This window comes from Schistocerca cancellata, chromosome 4 (assembly GCF_023864275.1).
Source record: "Schistocerca cancellata isolate TAMUIC-IGC-003103 chromosome 4, iqSchCanc2.1, whole genome shotgun sequence".
NCBI lineage: Eukaryota > Metazoa > Arthropoda > Insecta > Orthoptera > Acrididae > Schistocerca > Schistocerca cancellata.
The window spans coordinates 211783457-211801826 of NC_064629.1; the positions used below are offsets into that span (position 1 = coordinate 211783457).

The 18370-nt window shown below is 39.8% G+C and overlaps 1 protein-coding gene across 1 annotated transcript in view; it reads left to right on the forward strand.

The window, feature by feature from the left end:
* The window catches only part of LOC126183346 (HEAT repeat-containing protein 5B), a 268954-nt gene that overhangs the window by 172300 nt on the left and 78284 nt on the right, over positions 1 to 18370 (forward strand). The window contains exons 19-24 of the mRNA XM_049925227.1: positions 7863 to 8138; positions 8655 to 8936; positions 9587 to 9776; positions 9881 to 10050; positions 10156 to 10297; positions 15938 to 16117. Coding sequence (XP_049781184.1) covers positions 7863 to 8138; positions 8655 to 8936; positions 9587 to 9776; positions 9881 to 10050; positions 10156 to 10297; positions 15938 to 16117 — 1240 coding nt within the window. The remainder of the gene's footprint in view (positions 1 to 7862; positions 8139 to 8654; positions 8937 to 9586; positions 9777 to 9880; positions 10051 to 10155; positions 10298 to 15937; positions 16118 to 18370) is intronic.

Consider the following 18370-nt stretch of genomic DNA (forward strand, 5'->3'; position numbering starts at 1 on the left):
ATTTGAAGTGGAATGATCATATAAAATTAATTGTTGGTAAGGCGGGTGCCAGGTTGAGATTCATTGGGAGAGTCCTTAGAAAATGTAGTCCATCAACAAAGGAGGTGGCTTGCAAAAAACTCGTTCGACCTATACTCGAGTATTGCTCATCAGTGTGGGATCTGTACCAGGTCGGGTTGACAGAGGATATAGAGAAGATCCAAAGAAGAGCTGCGCGATTCGTCACAGGGTTATTTGGTAAGCATGATAGCGTTACGAAGATGTTTAGCAAACTCAAGTGGCAGACTCTGCTTCGCGGTGTAGCTTACTGTTCAGGTTTCGAGAGGGTGCGTTTCTGGATTAGGTATCGAATATATTGCTTCCCCCTACTTATACCTCCCGAGGATGTCACGAATGTAAAATTAGAGAGATTCGAGCATGCACAGAGGCTTTCCGGCAGTCGTTCTTCCCGCGAACCATATGCGACTGGAACAGGAAAGGGAGATAATGACAGTGGCACGTAAAGTGCCCTCCGTCACACACCGTTGGGTGGCTTGCTGAGTATAAATGTAGATGTAGATGTAGGTCAATGGTCAGGACTGAGGACATAAGACTCAAAGACTTGGTCGCTTGCAATGTCACGCACTTTTGGTTGACTTGATGATTGACTGCTTGCAGAACAAACAATCAATGTATACATTTGGTACCAAGAATAACTATAGTTACTAGGAGAAAACTAAGCCTGGTGGATATGGAGTTCCTGTTGAAATGTAGTGATGGAGATTGCCTCATGAAATGAAAGTAAATAGCAAGCATATTCTGCATTCGCAAAACTAGTTTGTTTTGAATTTTTTGAATACATATTGGCACTGTCTTTGTTTTGCTACTGCAGAACTATCAGATAATCTTGTGTTTACCTTTAAAAGAAGATGTATCTTACCGACTGAATTTTTGTATGCATATGACATTATACTTTGAAACAAATTTTGTAAACCATTAGTCACTTCTACACCCTGTTCAGAACTATTTTAAGATTAGCAGCTACAAAGTGAGTCATGAAGTTAGACTCGTGGGAGGCACAGCTCACATTCTCACCTGTCTCCAGCTGAGACCTATAGCCGCAGCAGCCACGCTTTGTTGAAAAACCTCACCCATACAGCACTGCGCTATGCTTTAGTGTCCGGCAACTATCTGCGATATGTGACTTGTTCATTGTGTACTGTGGTTTGTGTTTATTTTTATTTTGTATTGTTACCAGAGTTAATATGTGATAGGGTATTATTGTTCTTTGTTGTTAACAATAACAGAAACAAGTTTGCCAAATGTTATGGCTGAAAAAGTTCAGTATTTCCCTCTTGACCAGGAGAGCTGACTTAAAGAGGTCAGCCAAAGGAAATGGTGTACCTGTTGTGTGCCTGTTTCAGGAAAGAAAACTTAAATGGTGGTCCATTTCTTTGTTAACAAGAAGACTGAAAGAACTGCTGGAGCTATGGATGTGAACAAAACAATACTTTTTGTTGGTGATTGTTGTCCACAGCTTTCATAAACTTCCAAACTGATGTTATATAACACTGTAAAATGATGATTAAATTATTCTTTAATATGTGACCAGTTTCGGTCAGAGTCATTGTCCAGCATCTGTTATACAAACATCAGCTGAAAAGGGTGTTTCAAAATTATAGCTTATAGTGTTATGTAATGTTATTTCTAAAGTAAGCAAAAATGCTGTTGTGCAGACTAACAAGGATATATATGTGAAACTAGAAAATCATTGTAGCTGGAAAACTCAAGGAAAAGTTGCTTCTGTCAATAAGTGAATTATCAATACAGATTCATTTACTGAGGATTTGATACTTCATAAAATTTATGGTTACTATTGCAGAAAGGAGCATCGAACACTCACCAAATTATTGGTCATCCTTAAGGAAACAAATCTTGGTCAGTGCATTCTCACTTCGCTATTTACAGTTCTGCAGAACATGAGATTTCATTGTAGGCATTCCTGTAGTTGGAAGCTGTTGATCTAGAGAGAATATGTACATGCGTGACTGTGCTCATTTTTAAGGGAGTTCCATGAGGTGAAAATTGACGAATTGGTGTGGCTTCATGAAATGTGTGTCATTTCTGGCCTGATTGTGAAGAATGGCTGGACAGGTGACACAACTAACATAAAACTGATAGTGTCTTCTGACAAGGAAGGCAGATTTAATCTTCTGCATGCAGGCACCTAGCAATGTTTTATCCCATACTGTCTCCAAATTTTTCAGTAAAATAAGACAGTAAATTATCATGAAGAAATGAATTGTGATACATTTACGAAATGGGTTGTAGTGCCACTAATATTAGGTGCAGAGAAACTGACCAAAACTGTTCTTGATTATGTGCCTCACCATTCTCTGCATTTCAGCAAAGGTGATACCATAGTTAAGTGGAAAAGAAAAAGATTGTAATGTCCAAGCAAGTGATAATCTTTAAAACAGGTGGAGTGAAAGGAATTCATATATCTCCAGTCATTAGGTGCCAACTTATCACTACCATTTCAACCCAATATAATTTATAGGAACCCAAATTATGGTTTACCTTGTCAGGAATTTAAAAAATCCTGTTGCAGTTGAAATGCTCAACAAAAAAACTGTTGATAAGGTCACCTCTGAAGACTGGAAAAAGCTATGACACGTATGCAGTAAGTCATGGAGAAAGCGTGGAAGAATGATGTTAGTTTAAAAAATTCAGTGAAGGCAACGGTAGTGTCATTAATTAAAGACTGTATACGCTTCTGAAGAAGAGAAATTTGTTAACATCGAGTATAGATTTAAGTGTCAGGAAGTCGTTTCTGAAAGTATTTGTATGGAGTGTAGCCATGTATGGAAGTGAAATATGGACGATAAATAGTTTGGACAAGAAGAGAATAGGAGCTTTCGAAATGTGGTGCTACAGAAGAATGCTGAAGATTAGATGGGTAGATCACATAACTAATGGAGAGGTATTGAATAGGATTGGAGAGAAGAGGAGCTTGTGGCACAACTTGAATAGAAGAAGGGACCGGTTGGTAGGACATTTTTGAGGCATCAAGGGATCACCAATTTAGCATTGGAGGGCAGTGTGGAGGGTAAAAATCGTAGAGGGAGACCAAGAGATGAATACACTAAGCAGATTCAGAAGGATGTAGGTTGCAGTAAGTACTGGGAGATGAAGAAGCTTGCACAAGACAGAGTAGCATGGAGAGCTGCATCAAACCAGTCTCAGGACTGAAGACAGCAACAACGACGCTTTATGTATCTGTGATAGTGATGAGAGTCTTCTTAATGTAGTTTTTTCATAGTTATAATAGCTTTATTGTAAACTTAGCTATCTGTTCCATGCAATGAAGCCAAACGAGTAACTACTTATATCTTGACACGCAAGCAGAACATTATAAATCACATTTAACTCAAAAATCTTCTATTAGAGATCCCTGACAGACATTTGTTTTGGAACAGATGAAAATTTGATTTATTCTTAAGATTTTCTTTAGATAAGATGTTTATCTGAAATCAGTGACAAAAATTTATTGTTAAAAATAAAACTAAAATGAAAATGTAGTACAACTTTTCCAGAAGAAACATATGTCATTTCCATCTTTGTATGTTGAATAGTTACAAGATCACGTGTGTTCCATGTGATACACAAGTCTGCTCTGGACCTCGACATGCTGTTGTGGTAATGTGAATCTTATGGTAATTCTGAAGAGAGTATGCTGGATGACTTGCACTATAGCATGTGAGATAGTGATCCCTCAGTGGAACAAGGGATAAGGAGATAATTAATTTATCATATGAAATGTTGGCTAAAACACACACACACACAGTGAGAAGAAAAATGCAGGGAATGGTGCAGTGGTGTGACTAGGAGGAGGAATAAACTAGGAGAAATAGTAGAAAAGTAAAGACTTGACAAAGGTAAATTGAGGGAAGGAAAACTGTATATTGTAACGAGTAAATAATACTAAAGGAAAGTCATGCCTTATCTCCAACTACTCTCCCTTCTCCCTCCCAAATGGATTTCAGCCCTTTTATGGATTCTCTAAACACCAATTTGATTGTTTCTTGCCTTTCTGCTGCTTCACATATGCCTTATGGAAGTTGAAAGTGTAATACTGTGTTTCCATAGCAGTCATTAGAGATTGAGCACCAGCGTAGGTGGGGAATGACACAGGAAAAAGTTTTCTAGGATCTTGTTAAAGAAATTGCATTGGTAATTGCCTATAGTGATGTAGGGAAACGACAGAAAACATACATCTGGATTGCCACCGGGATGAACTCACTGGGATGCTGTAATGTTTGATCCAGCTTTCCATGCTACTCTATCCTGCGCAAGCCTCTTCATCTCTGAGTATCTACTGCAACATATATTCTTCTGAATCTGCTTCCTGTATTCATCTTTTAGTTTCCCCTCTATGTTTTTTAACCCCCACACTTCCCTCCAGTACTAAATTGGTGATCCCTTGATGCCTCAGGATGTGTCCTACAAACTGCTCCCTTCTTCTAGTCAGGTTGTGCTACAAATTTCTCTTCTCTCTCAAATCGATACAAATATGAGGGCCGTTTTTGTTTTTGTTTTTTGTTTTTGTTTTTTTTCCCCCCCCACCAACCTCCAATAGGCTATAAATAAAAGACAAGTTCATAGAAAACAATTATTTTATTACCAAAAGTTTTGTATACTTATGGTTACTTTTCATCTTAATCACCAAAAAGATTGAGACATTTATCATACCCGTGGACAAGCTTTGCAATACCCTCTTAAAAAAATGTTCCCGCCAATGATGTCAAATGAGCATTGATGTTTTTTTGAAGATCTTCGTGGGTTTTAAAGTGCTGTCCTCCTAGCCACGTTTTCAGTTCAGGGAAAAGGTGAAAGTCACTGGGTGCCAGGTCAGGACTGTACAACGGATGATCAAAAGTGTCTCATTGAAATTGTTCAAGGCGCTGTTGGGTTGTGCCAGCAGTGTGTGGACGAGTGTTATCATGGATCAACACAATTCCTGAAGTCAGCATTCCTCTTCGTCTGTTTTGAATGGCTCTCCGCAAACGTTGTTAAGTTTCACAATAAGCAGCTACATTGTTAGTGGTTCCTGGCTGCATAAACTCTGCAAGCAACACACCTTTTTGGTCCCAAAACACGGTAGCCATAACCTTTCTGTTGTTGAATGTTTGTTTGAATTTTTTGGTTTGTTTGGTGAATTTGGATGCATCCATTGTTGTGATTGTCATTTTGTTTCCGGTGTGTCATATTGCGTCCAAGTTTCATCTCCAATAACAATTGATTTCAAAAATTTATCTCCTTCATCATGATAATGGTCAAGGAAATTCAAAGCTGACACCATTCGGTGACTTTAGTGGGAGTCCGACAACATTTTTGGAACCCAACGAGCACAAACATTTTTGTAGCCTAAATTTTCAGTAACGATAGTGCCGACAGATCTTGAAACTTCCGGAATTTCCATAGAGAAAGCAGTTATGGTGAACGTATGATTTTCTCTAACCATTCTGTCAACTCGTTCAACAAGGTCGGCTGTAACGACAGACTTGCGTCCTTGGCCCCCTTCATCATGCACGTCATTCCAGCCATCTTTAAACATGCACAACACTTATCAGTCATGAAGTAGATCACCATGTACTCAGCTCATTCTCCGATATATTTCTGCTGCACTATTCCCTTCTGCTTGCAGAAACTGAATTACACTTCATGATTCACACTTGGCGGGAACAACAATTGACGGCAGCCATGTTTATGTGGCTGTAGTGCAACGCAGACTGATGCCTTGAGGTCAGCAATGGCGGAGTGTGTAGTGCGAGAGTTACACAATAGCCTACAGTGCATGTCGACTTTCTGCCGTTCACGTACCTTCTTTTCTAAGGGATAGGAGGTTGGAAAAAAAAAATGGCCCTCCTACTTTCAGAAAGGACTTCTTGACACTTAAATCTATGCTCCATGTTAACAAATTTCTCTTCTTCAAAAAAGCTTTTCTTGCCATTGCCAGTCTACATTTTATATCCTCGCTACTTTGATCATCATCAGTTATTTTGCTTCCCAAATAGCAAAACTCATCTACTGCTGTAAATGCCTCATTTCCTAATCTGATTCCCTCAGCATCACCTGATTTAATTCAACTACATTGAATTATCATTATTTTGCTTTTGTTGATGTTCATCTTATATCCTGTTTTCAAGACTATAACACAATCATTATTATTATGCTGTCATTTCTGAACAAGTATGATATTTTCCTAGGAATTCATATTTAGTTGTTTGGTCAGCCTGATCCATGATGCACATGTTCTACCTCGGTGGCTGCAAGTAAATATGATGATAGTAGTTTTCCAGTTCAATATGTCTGTTTTCAGAGGAACACATTTCCTGCTGTGAATGGTTGTTCCGCAGGTTAAGTAGTCAAGGGTGTGTGTTCCACAACTGTTTGTAAAGAAGTTACACTCCTTTAGGTTGAGTTTGAGGCTGCATATTTAACGCCATCTACATCATTTTGCATGAGCCATCATAAAGAGTACATTGAAGACTAATATAATTCCCCCTCTTCCTATTCCATTAAAGGATGGTACACAGAAAATTAGATTGTCGCTAACCTTCTGTATGAGCTCAAATTTCTTATATGATAGCATTGTGGTCATTACATGAGATTATGTTGGCAGAAATAACAGGTTTTTTTGACCCATTTTCATGTGAAATTTTGTGAGAATGCTCTTTGTAATATGAATCATGTTTCTTGCAATACCTACATTGCAGCTTCTTGAGCATTCTCTTCCATTAATGCTATATGGTAATGGTCCCAGTCTGAAGAACAATACCTAAGAATTGATTGAACATGGGTTATGTAAGTGATGTCTTTGGTGCATAATCACACTTCCTAGGGATTCTCCCAGTAAATCTGAGTGTGGTATCTGCCTTCTCCATGGCTGAGTTTTTGTAATTGTTCCATCTTATATCACTCGTGACAGAAACTTCAAGTTATTTGAAGCTTGTGACAGATTCCAGTGTTTTCAAATGGAATCCATGCAATATGTACACTGACCTTCCTTAATAGCATACTGGAGCTTCATAATAGATGTTATTGCCATTTTGGTTTTGGAATTAACCTTGTTAGGGTCATAAAGTCTCCCCTCTAAATAATATGTAATTTTTATTCTTGTCAGAAAGTGGCCGTCCGCCAGATATAAAATAGTTGACAAGTAGATAATAAAGAGAGATGGCACTATCAGCAGCCCAGTTTTGTGACAGTTTTTGAAAAGGATATTTTTGGTGACCTATTTACTTAAAATATTTGTAGTTTTAACATACTCATAGAATTAGAAAAGATAGTATATAGCTTGACAGATATGTTTCTTTGACTGTGCTCAGTATATTCCTTTTACTGCATGTGACTTCAACTTGGTGACCTTCTGTATTGTAAATGTACTGATTTCTTGTGACTTAATTCTACATCTATGTCTATAGTCTTTAAAACCACTGTAAAGAGGGTAATTCCAGTTACACAAGTTACTAAGGCATCTTCCTGTCCCATTCAAATGAGCACCTCTGATGATTTCTACACAGTTGTGTTCAACAGGCACATTAATTAGGCATAACTTGTGATAATTTGATTTTAGGTAAGCTATACTTTCACAGAACCATTATTCAGATTATCAGAAGTTTTATTTTCAATAATTACACTGATTTACAGATATAAAACTTGAGTTCGCAGTGCTGTTTACACTTTCATACGTAGCTCTTAAACAGCTGTGGCTCACAACTCTTTGGAATAACTCTGCATTCAGAAAGCTATTGTATCCTTTACAGTGATTTATTTTCTTTCAAGCCTATCTGCATACTGAATGATGTTTATGTCCACAGGGTGAACTTGTACCTGGCCCATTACCCCTTGGAGTTGCAGTAATAGATGCTTCAGTTGTCTTGTTTGGGCAAATTTTTCCAAGAGTGGCAAATAAACACCGACTGCAGATGCTGGATCACTTTGCTGAATGTATCCGTCATGCTAAATCATCGAGACAGGAGGCAGTACAAATGAATGTTTTCACAGCAGTGCTGAGTGGTCTCAAAGGTCTTAATGAAACAAAGACTTCTCTTGGCCAAGAAGAAGTTAAGAAATCAGCTACAAGTTTAATAATTGTGAGAAACATTCAAAAATATTTGTAAATGTTTGTGATAAGTATTTTCTGCTAATATTTTTACTTAACAGAGATGGGCCGAATCTCTGCAAGATTTTGAAATTATTTATTATGTAGCATTTAATCTTCACTATTCATCATAGGTCTTTTTTGTGATTTTAGATTGTTACTGGGAGATCAATCTGTGGTTATCAACAGCTAAATGTGTCAAATATTTCAGGGGAGTGTGTTCATTTCCATAAATGTCAGCTATCCTGTAGAACAGATGGAAAAATAGTCAGATTATTTTACTAAAATAATCAAAGGGGCAACTTTCAAAAACTATGTGACCAGTGGCCAACAATTAATTTAATTAAATATTGCTAAACATCTCATTCAGTTTTGTGACTGAAACTTGGGGTGATTGTAACAAAATAAAAAATAAATGTATACAGTGTGTCTCTTGTACAAGATAAGATTTTTTGCCTGGCTACTTAAAATATGTGTATGTAATTACAGCATCTACTGTTGCTTGCAGGGCACACTGATAAGCAGTAACCCAGTGCTAAGGTGTGCAGCTGGTGAATCACTGGGGCGAATGGCACAAGTCGTCGCTGATGCACGCTTTACTGCAGAACTAGCACAGACAAGTTTTGACCGCCTGAAATCAGCACGAGATGTTGCTTCACGAACTGGCCATTCCCTGGCATTGGGATGTCTGCACCGGTATGTTGGTGGTATGGGTTCAAACCAACATCTGAACACCAGTGTCAGCATTTTGCTGGCATTGGCACAAGATACCACCTCCCCTGTTGTTCAGGTATGTACTGCACCAGTCATAAACTGTCAGTTATAACACTTTATGTTAGTTGGCAATAAAATATAAAAAGTAGTGTTCATGAAAATGTATGTGAGGCCTGCCCTTGACTCCAGAAATAATACTGATTGTTTGTAGAGAAGTTCTCCATCATCAGACATTTATTTTTATGGCTATTCCAAAATATATATTATTAAATAATGACTGGCATTTGTCTGTGGAATTTTTTTTTTCTTCTTTTGATTCAATGAATTAATTATTGACTATACATAAACTAGAAACAAGTACTGAGTTACTGGATATTTCCCATATATCTAACATGTGTGTCTGTCATGTGGATTTATTTTCTGTTTGCCACTGTACACTTAATCTAGAAGAGACAAGGCAGATGATAAACAGTAATAATATGTTTGTAGTGGCCGTGCGGTTCTAGGCGCTACAGTCTGGAGCTGAGCGACTGCAACGGTCGCAGGTTCGAATCCTGCCTCGGGCATGGATGTGTGTGATGTCCTTAGGTTAGTTTGGTTTAATTAGTTCTAAGTTCTAGGCAACTGATGACCTCAGAAGTTAAGTCACATAGTGCTCAGAAGAGGAGGAGGAGGAATATGTTTGTACAGTTCTGCATGTTCATAATAATAAATTCTTTTTCCAAGGTTTGGTCACTTCACGCTTTGGCCCTAATTGCTGACTCTGGAGGTCCAATGTTCCGTGGATATGTTGAACCAACTTTGTCACTTGCTCTAAAATTATTGCTTAATGTACCACAAACCTATGTCGATGTTCACCAGTGCATTGGGAAAGTTTTATCGGCGTTAATAACAACTGTTGGACCGGAACTTCAGGGTAGGTGTTACACGTGTTACTATAATTAATTTTATAATCTTATTTTTACAGTATGTGTGAGTTGTAATTTCAGTTGCTAACTTAGAACAACCTTTGTTTTACAGGCAACACAACATCAATATGCATGGCACGGTCATCATTTCTTTGTGCCTGTGCTATTATGCAAGATCATCAAGATCCTTTAGTGCAGGCTGAAGCTACATCTTGCCTCCAGCAGCTGCATCTCTTTGCGCCACGGCATGTTAATCTCTCGTCTCTTGTCCCTACCCTTTGTGTGAGTGTTTCCTTTCTTCTGTTGATGATGTTTCCTCTTATATATGTGTCTTTGTCACTAACTGTTCTGTTTATGGTGTAGTAATACCTGTGAAATATTTTACAGAGGACTTTGTCAAGCAATCACCTTCTCCTTCGTAAAGCAGCAGTTTCTTGCTTGCGCCAGTTGGCACAGCGAGAAGCAAAAGAAGTGTGTGAACACGCAATGACTTTGGCCAATGAGAATCGAGAGACCAATGTAGTAGAAGGTAAACAGTAACTCATTCTGTTGCAGTGACTATTTTAAATTTGTTTTCTTGTTAGGTAGTAGAGGCTTGAAATATGAGTCTACTGCAACATCTGCAGTAGTAACAATTTTGTCAGTTGATTTAAAAATTATTTATTGAGCTATATTTTTTTGTAATGAATTGTTCATATTGAATTAAACCTTTTCTCTAGAACTTGCTCTGTATCTGGAAACTTCATGTTTACTGGATCAGAAAGACATACATTTTGCTGATGATGTGTCTTAAATAATGGACGCATAGGGCCAAAAGTTCCTAGAGTTATGCTAGGGAATGTGAACTGAACTGATGGCACATGTTGAGTCCTGGCACAGATCACTTTGTGGTGGGAAGAAATTTCAGAGTGGACAAGGATAGTGTGGGCGACAAATGCCAAGAGGACAGAAGTTGCACTGAGACCTCCAGTTCCATGCCTGTGTCCATGCAAACTGCTGCTGGTGCCCTGGGGCCCAGGTTGTACCCATCTGAGTGAGTGCCAAGGGCTGGTGTTCCAGGTCCAATTGAACTGGCAGTGGTGGTGCAGTCAATAGGCGCAGACGGACAGACCGACACCCCAGAGTGTTAACCATCATGAGGCACTGCCCATGGAGGGCAACCACCATTGTCAGCATCCACAAGAGTTTTGTCCTATATGAGCGTGCCCAAGCAGTGGAGCCCATCAGAAAGCACCCAGCTTACTGGATCTGGGGTTCTGTGGACTGCTGGGCCAGGTGATGAATGAGAGTACACAGCTGCAACCCACGGAGGAGCTCTGCCGGGCCACGGTTGTCGACAGGGTTGGTCCTGTAGATGTTCAGAAACATTGTGAGTGCAGCTGTGGTGGTGGAAGTGTCCACTGCTTTTAACGTTTGTTGTCCAAATGTTTTGCACCATGTGATCTGGCTCGCAATTGGAGGACGAGTCAAATGGCAGACAGAACTGGTGCCTGATGCCATTGGAGGTGCGGAACTGTTTGGAAGTTGTCGACCTGGCCCGTTGTCTGACACAATGGTGCAGGGAAGCCCATCGAGGGCTAGAATCAGGACGAGCGCATAAAGTGTGGTGTCAGTGATGGTGGACATCATCCTGACCACATGTGGTTAGTTAGAATAAGCACCTGTGACAATGAGCCACATAGAGCCCAGAAAGGGGCCAGCAAAGTCCAAATGAATGCAGTCCTTGGGGTAACAGGGGCAGGCTAGGGAATGAAAGACTGTTGCAGAGCAGCCTAGTGCCAGGCACAAGTAGAGTAGCTGTGCACCAAGGCCTCCACATCTTTGTTGAGTCCTGGCCAATAGCCATGTTGCCTTGTGAGGGCTTTCATCAGTGACATACTACAATACTCACAATGGAGGAGTTACAAAACTAGAGGGCACATGGTAAGCTGGATGATTACATGGTGATTATCCACTTCTGTGTCAAGCAAGAGAGCACCGGAGACGACTGACAGATGGTGGGAGAGGTGAGCCCAGATCTGGAGATTTGGATCAGCGGACTTGGAAAAATAGGTGGGCTACCCGTGGAGCACGTGATGTGCCACAAGACAGGGTCATGATGCGTGTCAGAATAACTATGATGAGAAGCTGGGTGCTGTCATCCCACATTGATGTGGAGACAGGAGATTTCCTGTTGGTATGGTTCTGAGGGCAGATGAGAGAGAGAGCATCCACATTTGTGTGTTGTGCCATATAATTAATGGTGTGAGGGAAAGTGCCCAACATTGGAGCCATTGTGCCATTTACTCCAGAAGCCTCGACAATGGCGCAAAAAGTGCTGCTAGTGGTTTGTGGTCTGTAATGAGGGTAAACTTGATCCCAAATAGGTAAATATGGAACTTTTTAATGCCAAAGATAATCACCAAAGCTTCCTTTCTGAAACGCAAGTAGTTCTTTTGAGTGGGTGTCAGCTTCTTTGACGCATAAGCAATTGGTTGCTCAGTGCTGTCATCAGTCCTAAGTGCGAGCACTGCACTAATGCCATATAGGGAAGCAACAGTAACCAAAACCGGGAGACATGATGGAGGAAAGGGTGTAAGGCAGCAGATGCTTCAGCTATGTGTAAGCATGCTTACCAGCAGCCGTTCATCTGCACTGAACACACTCCTTCCACAACTGGTTGAGCAGGTGCATAATGCATAATGCTTGTGGGAGGAACTTGGAATAATAATTCAGCTTTCCTAAAAAAAGCCTGCAGCTCCTGTAAGTTTAGGGGGTTGGAGGGCAGGGTGGAGAGTCTAGCAGAAACATTTCAGTCAGTGAGCTGGATCCCTTCTTTGTTAAGAAAGTGTGCATCATATTCCACTAGGTTCTGAAGAAACTGACATTTGTGTAGGAAGCACTTCGAGCCCTGCTTCATGCAACGTAGTAAGAAGGGTGCAGAGATGTTTATGGTTCTGATGATAGTACCTGTGGCAGTTAAGTCATTGACGTAATTATTACAAGCAGGGAAAGACATTGTTAACGGTTCCAGGTAACTCTTAAAGATTTCCAGAGCAGAAGAGGTCCCAAAGGACAATTGCTTGTATTTGTATAAGCCAGAGGGAGTGTTGATGACCATAATGCACTATGATTTCTCATCCAGTGGAATTTGCAAGTATGCATCAGGAAAGTCTATCTAATAAAAATATCATCTCCAACAATCTTTGTGAGGGGGTCATCTGGATATGGCATGGGTTAGATTTCCACCTGTGCCTGGGTATTGACAGTGGATTTAAAGTCTCTGCACAGCTGGAGGGATGCATTGAGTTTCTTGACCTATACCAAATGTGTAGCCCGAGTGCTAGTTTCAACAGGTTCTGCCAGTCCAGTGTCATGAAGGTGATAGAGTTCCTGTGTAACGGCCAACCATAGGGCGACGGGAATGAGCTGTGCTTGGCAGAAATGGGGCACTGTGTTTGGATGCAATGAGATACGCACCTGAAAGTCTGTGCACCTCAAACCAGGTTCAAATACATGTTCAAAGAAAAGTAGCAGAGAGGTTGTAGAGTTTCTGGAAGGGAACTGTGTCAGAAACAACCTCAACTTCACAGTGATGGAGAATTCAAAGAATGAGAAGTCATCCAGACCAAAAATGTTGCCGGCCGAGTGACTTGACCGCAGGTTCATGTGAACTTTTTGTAGTCAGCAGTCACTATGAATTGATCACAGAGAGGAATCAAACAGTTACCATAAGTGATAAATGTGCAGGAGGGTGGGACAAAATCAGGAGAACCAAGATGAGCATACATTTGGAGATTTTTAAGGAAATGGTAGCTCCTTTGCCCACCTGAAAATGTTACACAGTCATGAGAATGATAGACAGCGTAGTAGCAGAAGGATTGCCATAGGGAACAAGTGCCTTAAGTTCGTGCAGCGTCCTTCGATGCCTGTGAGGAGTAGGATCCAACCATCGTGATGGTTTATGACAAATATTAGGAGAGGCCCATCTTTCCCATAACGAGTGCAATGCACTCAGTGATCCTGACATTCCATATGTAAGTTTGCTGTGAAACAGTCAGGACATGGTGGGAGACCCTCGTTTGTGCCAATGGGGCATGACTGGCTGTTCGGAGGCCATTGACATGTCCAAAATCGATGAATTATGATGCCGCTGTCGGGAAAAACACTTAAGAGTCTGCCCCCAAGGTGTTGGCTGGACCACTGATACGTGTGGGCAAGCCATGAGGCATTCATTGACTGTGCAATGTCAAAAAAGTGAGCAATTTTCAAGTTTATTGTCCAAGGAAGGGTTGTTGAATTGATTGCAGCAATGCATCCTTCCAGATCAGGAACTAATTGGACTGCTGCATCATGGAACAAAGAATTTGCATATTGGGTTTTGCAAGTGAAATCCTAATGTCAACCCAGCCCTCGCAAATCTGTCACCCACAAGTGGTATTACTGACGAGGTCGCTTATGATGCTGATGGAACTAGAGGCACAATGTAACCACATTTAATTGTTGCGAATAATAATTCAAGAGCAACAAACACATCTCCTCAAACATTAGCACTACAAGATTTGAGATTGGAGCCAACTTCTTTAGAAAGAAAAATGTTGCCGGGAAGCCCGAGAAAGGAAGAGTGACAGTTGGTGAGCATCATCAGAAACCTACGAGGAGAGGTGCTGTTTCAACCACTGAAAATACACGTCCCAACCCTCTTTGACTTCGCTTAATGACAAAAACACAGGTGGATGGCTTTCTGGCTGGGAAGCGACCATAGCCTGGAGGGGTTGGATACCCTGAACATGCAGCTGATCCTTTGAAAACTGAATTTGCTGCCAGGACAACTCCTTCTGTTGCCAGTGGTTCTGTTGCTGTTTTTGAATCTACTGTTGAACTGATGTTGCAGGAGAAGTTGTTGCTGTTGCTGTTCCACAAGGAGCATGAGCCTTATATCCATGGGATGTCACTAACAATTTAGTTTATTGTCAATTATTGTAATGAAATTGGACCAGACTGGTAATTGCTCAAGAAGCAGTAGAAATAGGCTGACCGGCTGAGGGCCTCACAGTGAGCTGCCTCAGAGTAAACAGATGAATAACAACGAGAGGAAGACAACTAACGAAGATAGCATGGAAGATTAACAGACCCAGTGAGTAATTGAAGAGAAAAAAAACCAAAGATGTAGCGAATTCAGAACCAAGACAATGATGTTTAGTGAGATCAATACAGTAGTGCAGAGAAATCACGATTGACTGCCGAGCTGCTGTGAAACTGGCTTTTAAGGCAGCCACAGGTGCTGACAGACTGACAAGGCGGAGTGTCCTCACAGCGGCATTTGTACTACGCCCGCAAATATAGCAGTACTGTCTAGTGGCAGTTGTTGAGTTCCATACCTTCCAGTGAGCTTTCAGACTCACTCTCCCGGGATACCAGAATGGACACCTAAGAATATGGAAGTTTCAACCTTATTTATTATTTCCTCGCCCTGTGTTAAATGTATCATTGGTGTAGTTCCTCTAGGTGTGAAAAACTGAATATGTTGCTTCTTTCTAAAACTGAGAGTGAGGCCATTTACAGAAAACAAATGAATGATACTTCTAAGAATATTGTTTACTATTTCTTCTGTTGCTATATTTATGCTTGGATACTTTTGTCATATCTGCTTGTTGTATATTACATGGAAGATTGTTTACATGTAAAAGGAACAGCAGCAGGCCTAAGATTGAGATATGGGGAACCCCAAACATTATTTCTCTCCAGTCAGAATAATTTACCCTGATTACATTGGTTGAGTTACTAAGTACAACTTTTTGTATTCTTTTTGGAAAAATGTATAATGTAAAAATGTAAATTTCCTTAATTTCAGGAAGAGAAGTTTGTAATAAATTCATGTAATTCAATTTTATGAGAGTTGCTTTTTCAACATATGATTGTTTCACTACATTCCATATAGCCTTCAGTCTGTTGTTGGAGTTACTGATTTGTGACATAATGTGCATGTTCCTTGATTTTTAATAACTTTTATCGGTAATCTTGAGTAGTTTTTGTAGTGTGCAACTACTACAGGTTCTGCACTTGGCCTCGGTTGTGCTTCTGTTACTGACTACTCGAGAGTTTGTTGTGAATAAAACACACAAACAGTACTGTTCTCATTTTAATAAAGCATGTGAAAGTAAATATTCTGTGCATTTTATTTTTTTAGGCTTGGTGATAACAGAGAGTGGCTTACCAGGTGTGCTGTTCTCCATGTTGGATGCAGAGACTGATGGTCATCTTATCAAAGATATCCATGACTCATTGACAAGCATGTTGCAAGTAATGGCAGCAGAAAATTTGTCACAGTGGCTCTCACTATGTAAAGATGTCCTTACAGTTGCTACAGGTACATCTAATTATTTGCTTTTAAAATATGACTTATGTGAATAGTTAAAGAATGCAGTGGCCTGTTGGAGAACTAATTGAAGTAATATTTTGCATCAGCAGTTGTAAATTAATAGTCAGCTGCTTAGACACCATCTGAAGAAACACTTCTATGTGACAAGTCTCATCTCTTGAACACAGACAAAACATTTTACAGTTATAATTGCTGATAATAAAGTAACATGTTACAGTTGGAGAAGAATTATTAACTGTTAAAAGTGTTACAGCAAACAGTTCAAATTGTTGATATGTCACAAACTTTTTCTTTTGGTGTATTGCAGGCAGCTTCATGATGGTGTAGAGTGTAAATAATTTTTAAATTCCATTGTCAATAAAAGTAAACACCAGGACAAACAGGAGTAAATCTGACACAGTATCAACAAGTATAAAACTGAATGGCATTATCATTTGAAAAAGATACATCTCTTTTAGACGATGTTTAGTCTATACTATGGTTGTTCCATCATGTATGATATCGTAAGTCAGAGCCCAATTTGAATGAAGAAGTAGAAAAGACTGGAATGTGGCTACAATAAAAAATCTCATTAAACTGCATAAATCTTAAGAGACTAGACACCAGGGTATGTAGAAGAAACTCATTCCTGACACTGTTCATTTCACTGGCTAAAACCACCTCCTGTTCCGAAATCTTGTAATGAGTTGAAATTTTAGGAGGGTAACTCATCTGCAGATCTGATATTGCAGCTGTGATACATATTGAAAAATTAAAAGCAGCAGTGAGGTGGCCTCACTGGACACTACCTTGATTGGCTAAACAAACAACAAATGCACAACTGGCATTGTTTCTCCACAAGTAACAGCAGAAAAACACAGCCCTCAGAAGCTTGTTGGTGATTTGTAGCTGGATACCAGTTGTCGGCAACATGCAAATAGTTTGCTAAAGGTCTCCATCACCCCCCACCCTACCCCTCTCTTTTAACACCCACTAATGTTACTTTAGGGCCAATAAAATCCAGTAAATATGACAGCAGTTCAAATGGCTCTAAGCTCTACACTTAGAACTACTTAAACCTAACTAACCTAAGGACATCACACACATCCACGCTTGAGGCAGGATTCGAACCTGCAACCGTAGCAGCAGCATGGTTCCGGACTGAAGTGCCTAGAACCGCTCGGCCAGCACAGCATGACATCAGTGATTGGTCTTGCGGCACTGTTAAAAAAGCTATATATTAAAGCACCCACTTCCCAGTTAATTAGTCTTTATCTTGAGAAAGGCTGCTGCAAGTCGGCCCAATGCTAGCTTAAAAAGTGTTATAAGAATTTTACAAGATGATGTAACAGCACACCACAAGGACTTTCTTAGTGAGACTGATGCCAGCTGTTGAAGCCTGCGTATCTAACACAATTTTAAGTTATGTTCATTTGTTACATAGATAACATGCACAGTTTCTATTTAAATGAAGTGGAATGAGTTAATTTGTGTATACATGATTTGCTTCACATGATTTGCATCTGTGTATATCAACATGCTGGCCATTTACAGTTTCTTAAGTAGCAAAGTGGGTTATTTTTAATAAGCAGGAACGTTTATCACTACTCGAGTTACAAGTGAGACACAAATTTACCTTCAAAGTAAATATCTATGTCTATCATACTACAAATAATAGCAGTATTAATGAAATAATCATCTATAAAACGAGAGTTCCAGTTTAGATTTTAAATTTGTTTTGTTACCTCTGACATTTTATGTTACTGGGCCAGTTGCAGAACCGTTTATTATTTCTGACTGAAAGAGAGCCCCTGTAGGAGTATAATAGCTTCTTTATTTTATTTCTCCCAAAAAAACCTGTTGTCACAATTTATAATTACAAAGTAATTAACTCCACCTCTTCTGCATTTCCAACCAAAATACAGTTTTGTGGAATTGGCTCCAATTAAGTCCCTGGAGCCAGAACAAAACACTGAAATGATCAACACACAAAGAACTGTTTTCCAAATTTAATATTTTTGTGGGATCTAAAATTTAAAAACCTCTCTCACACCGGCCTGATTTAGCTCCACTGATCAGAATAGTAAAAAACGTGTATATTAAGGGAATTTTCATTCACAAAGCAGGCTTATCACATCCACACAGTTGAACACTGTTCTATCCTGATTAAATTGAGCTTAACTTAAATTCCATAAGGCAGTGAAGCAATTTCGAAGTCTCGGTGCGACGAAAATTGTCAGTCGATCTCCTAAAAACATTTGT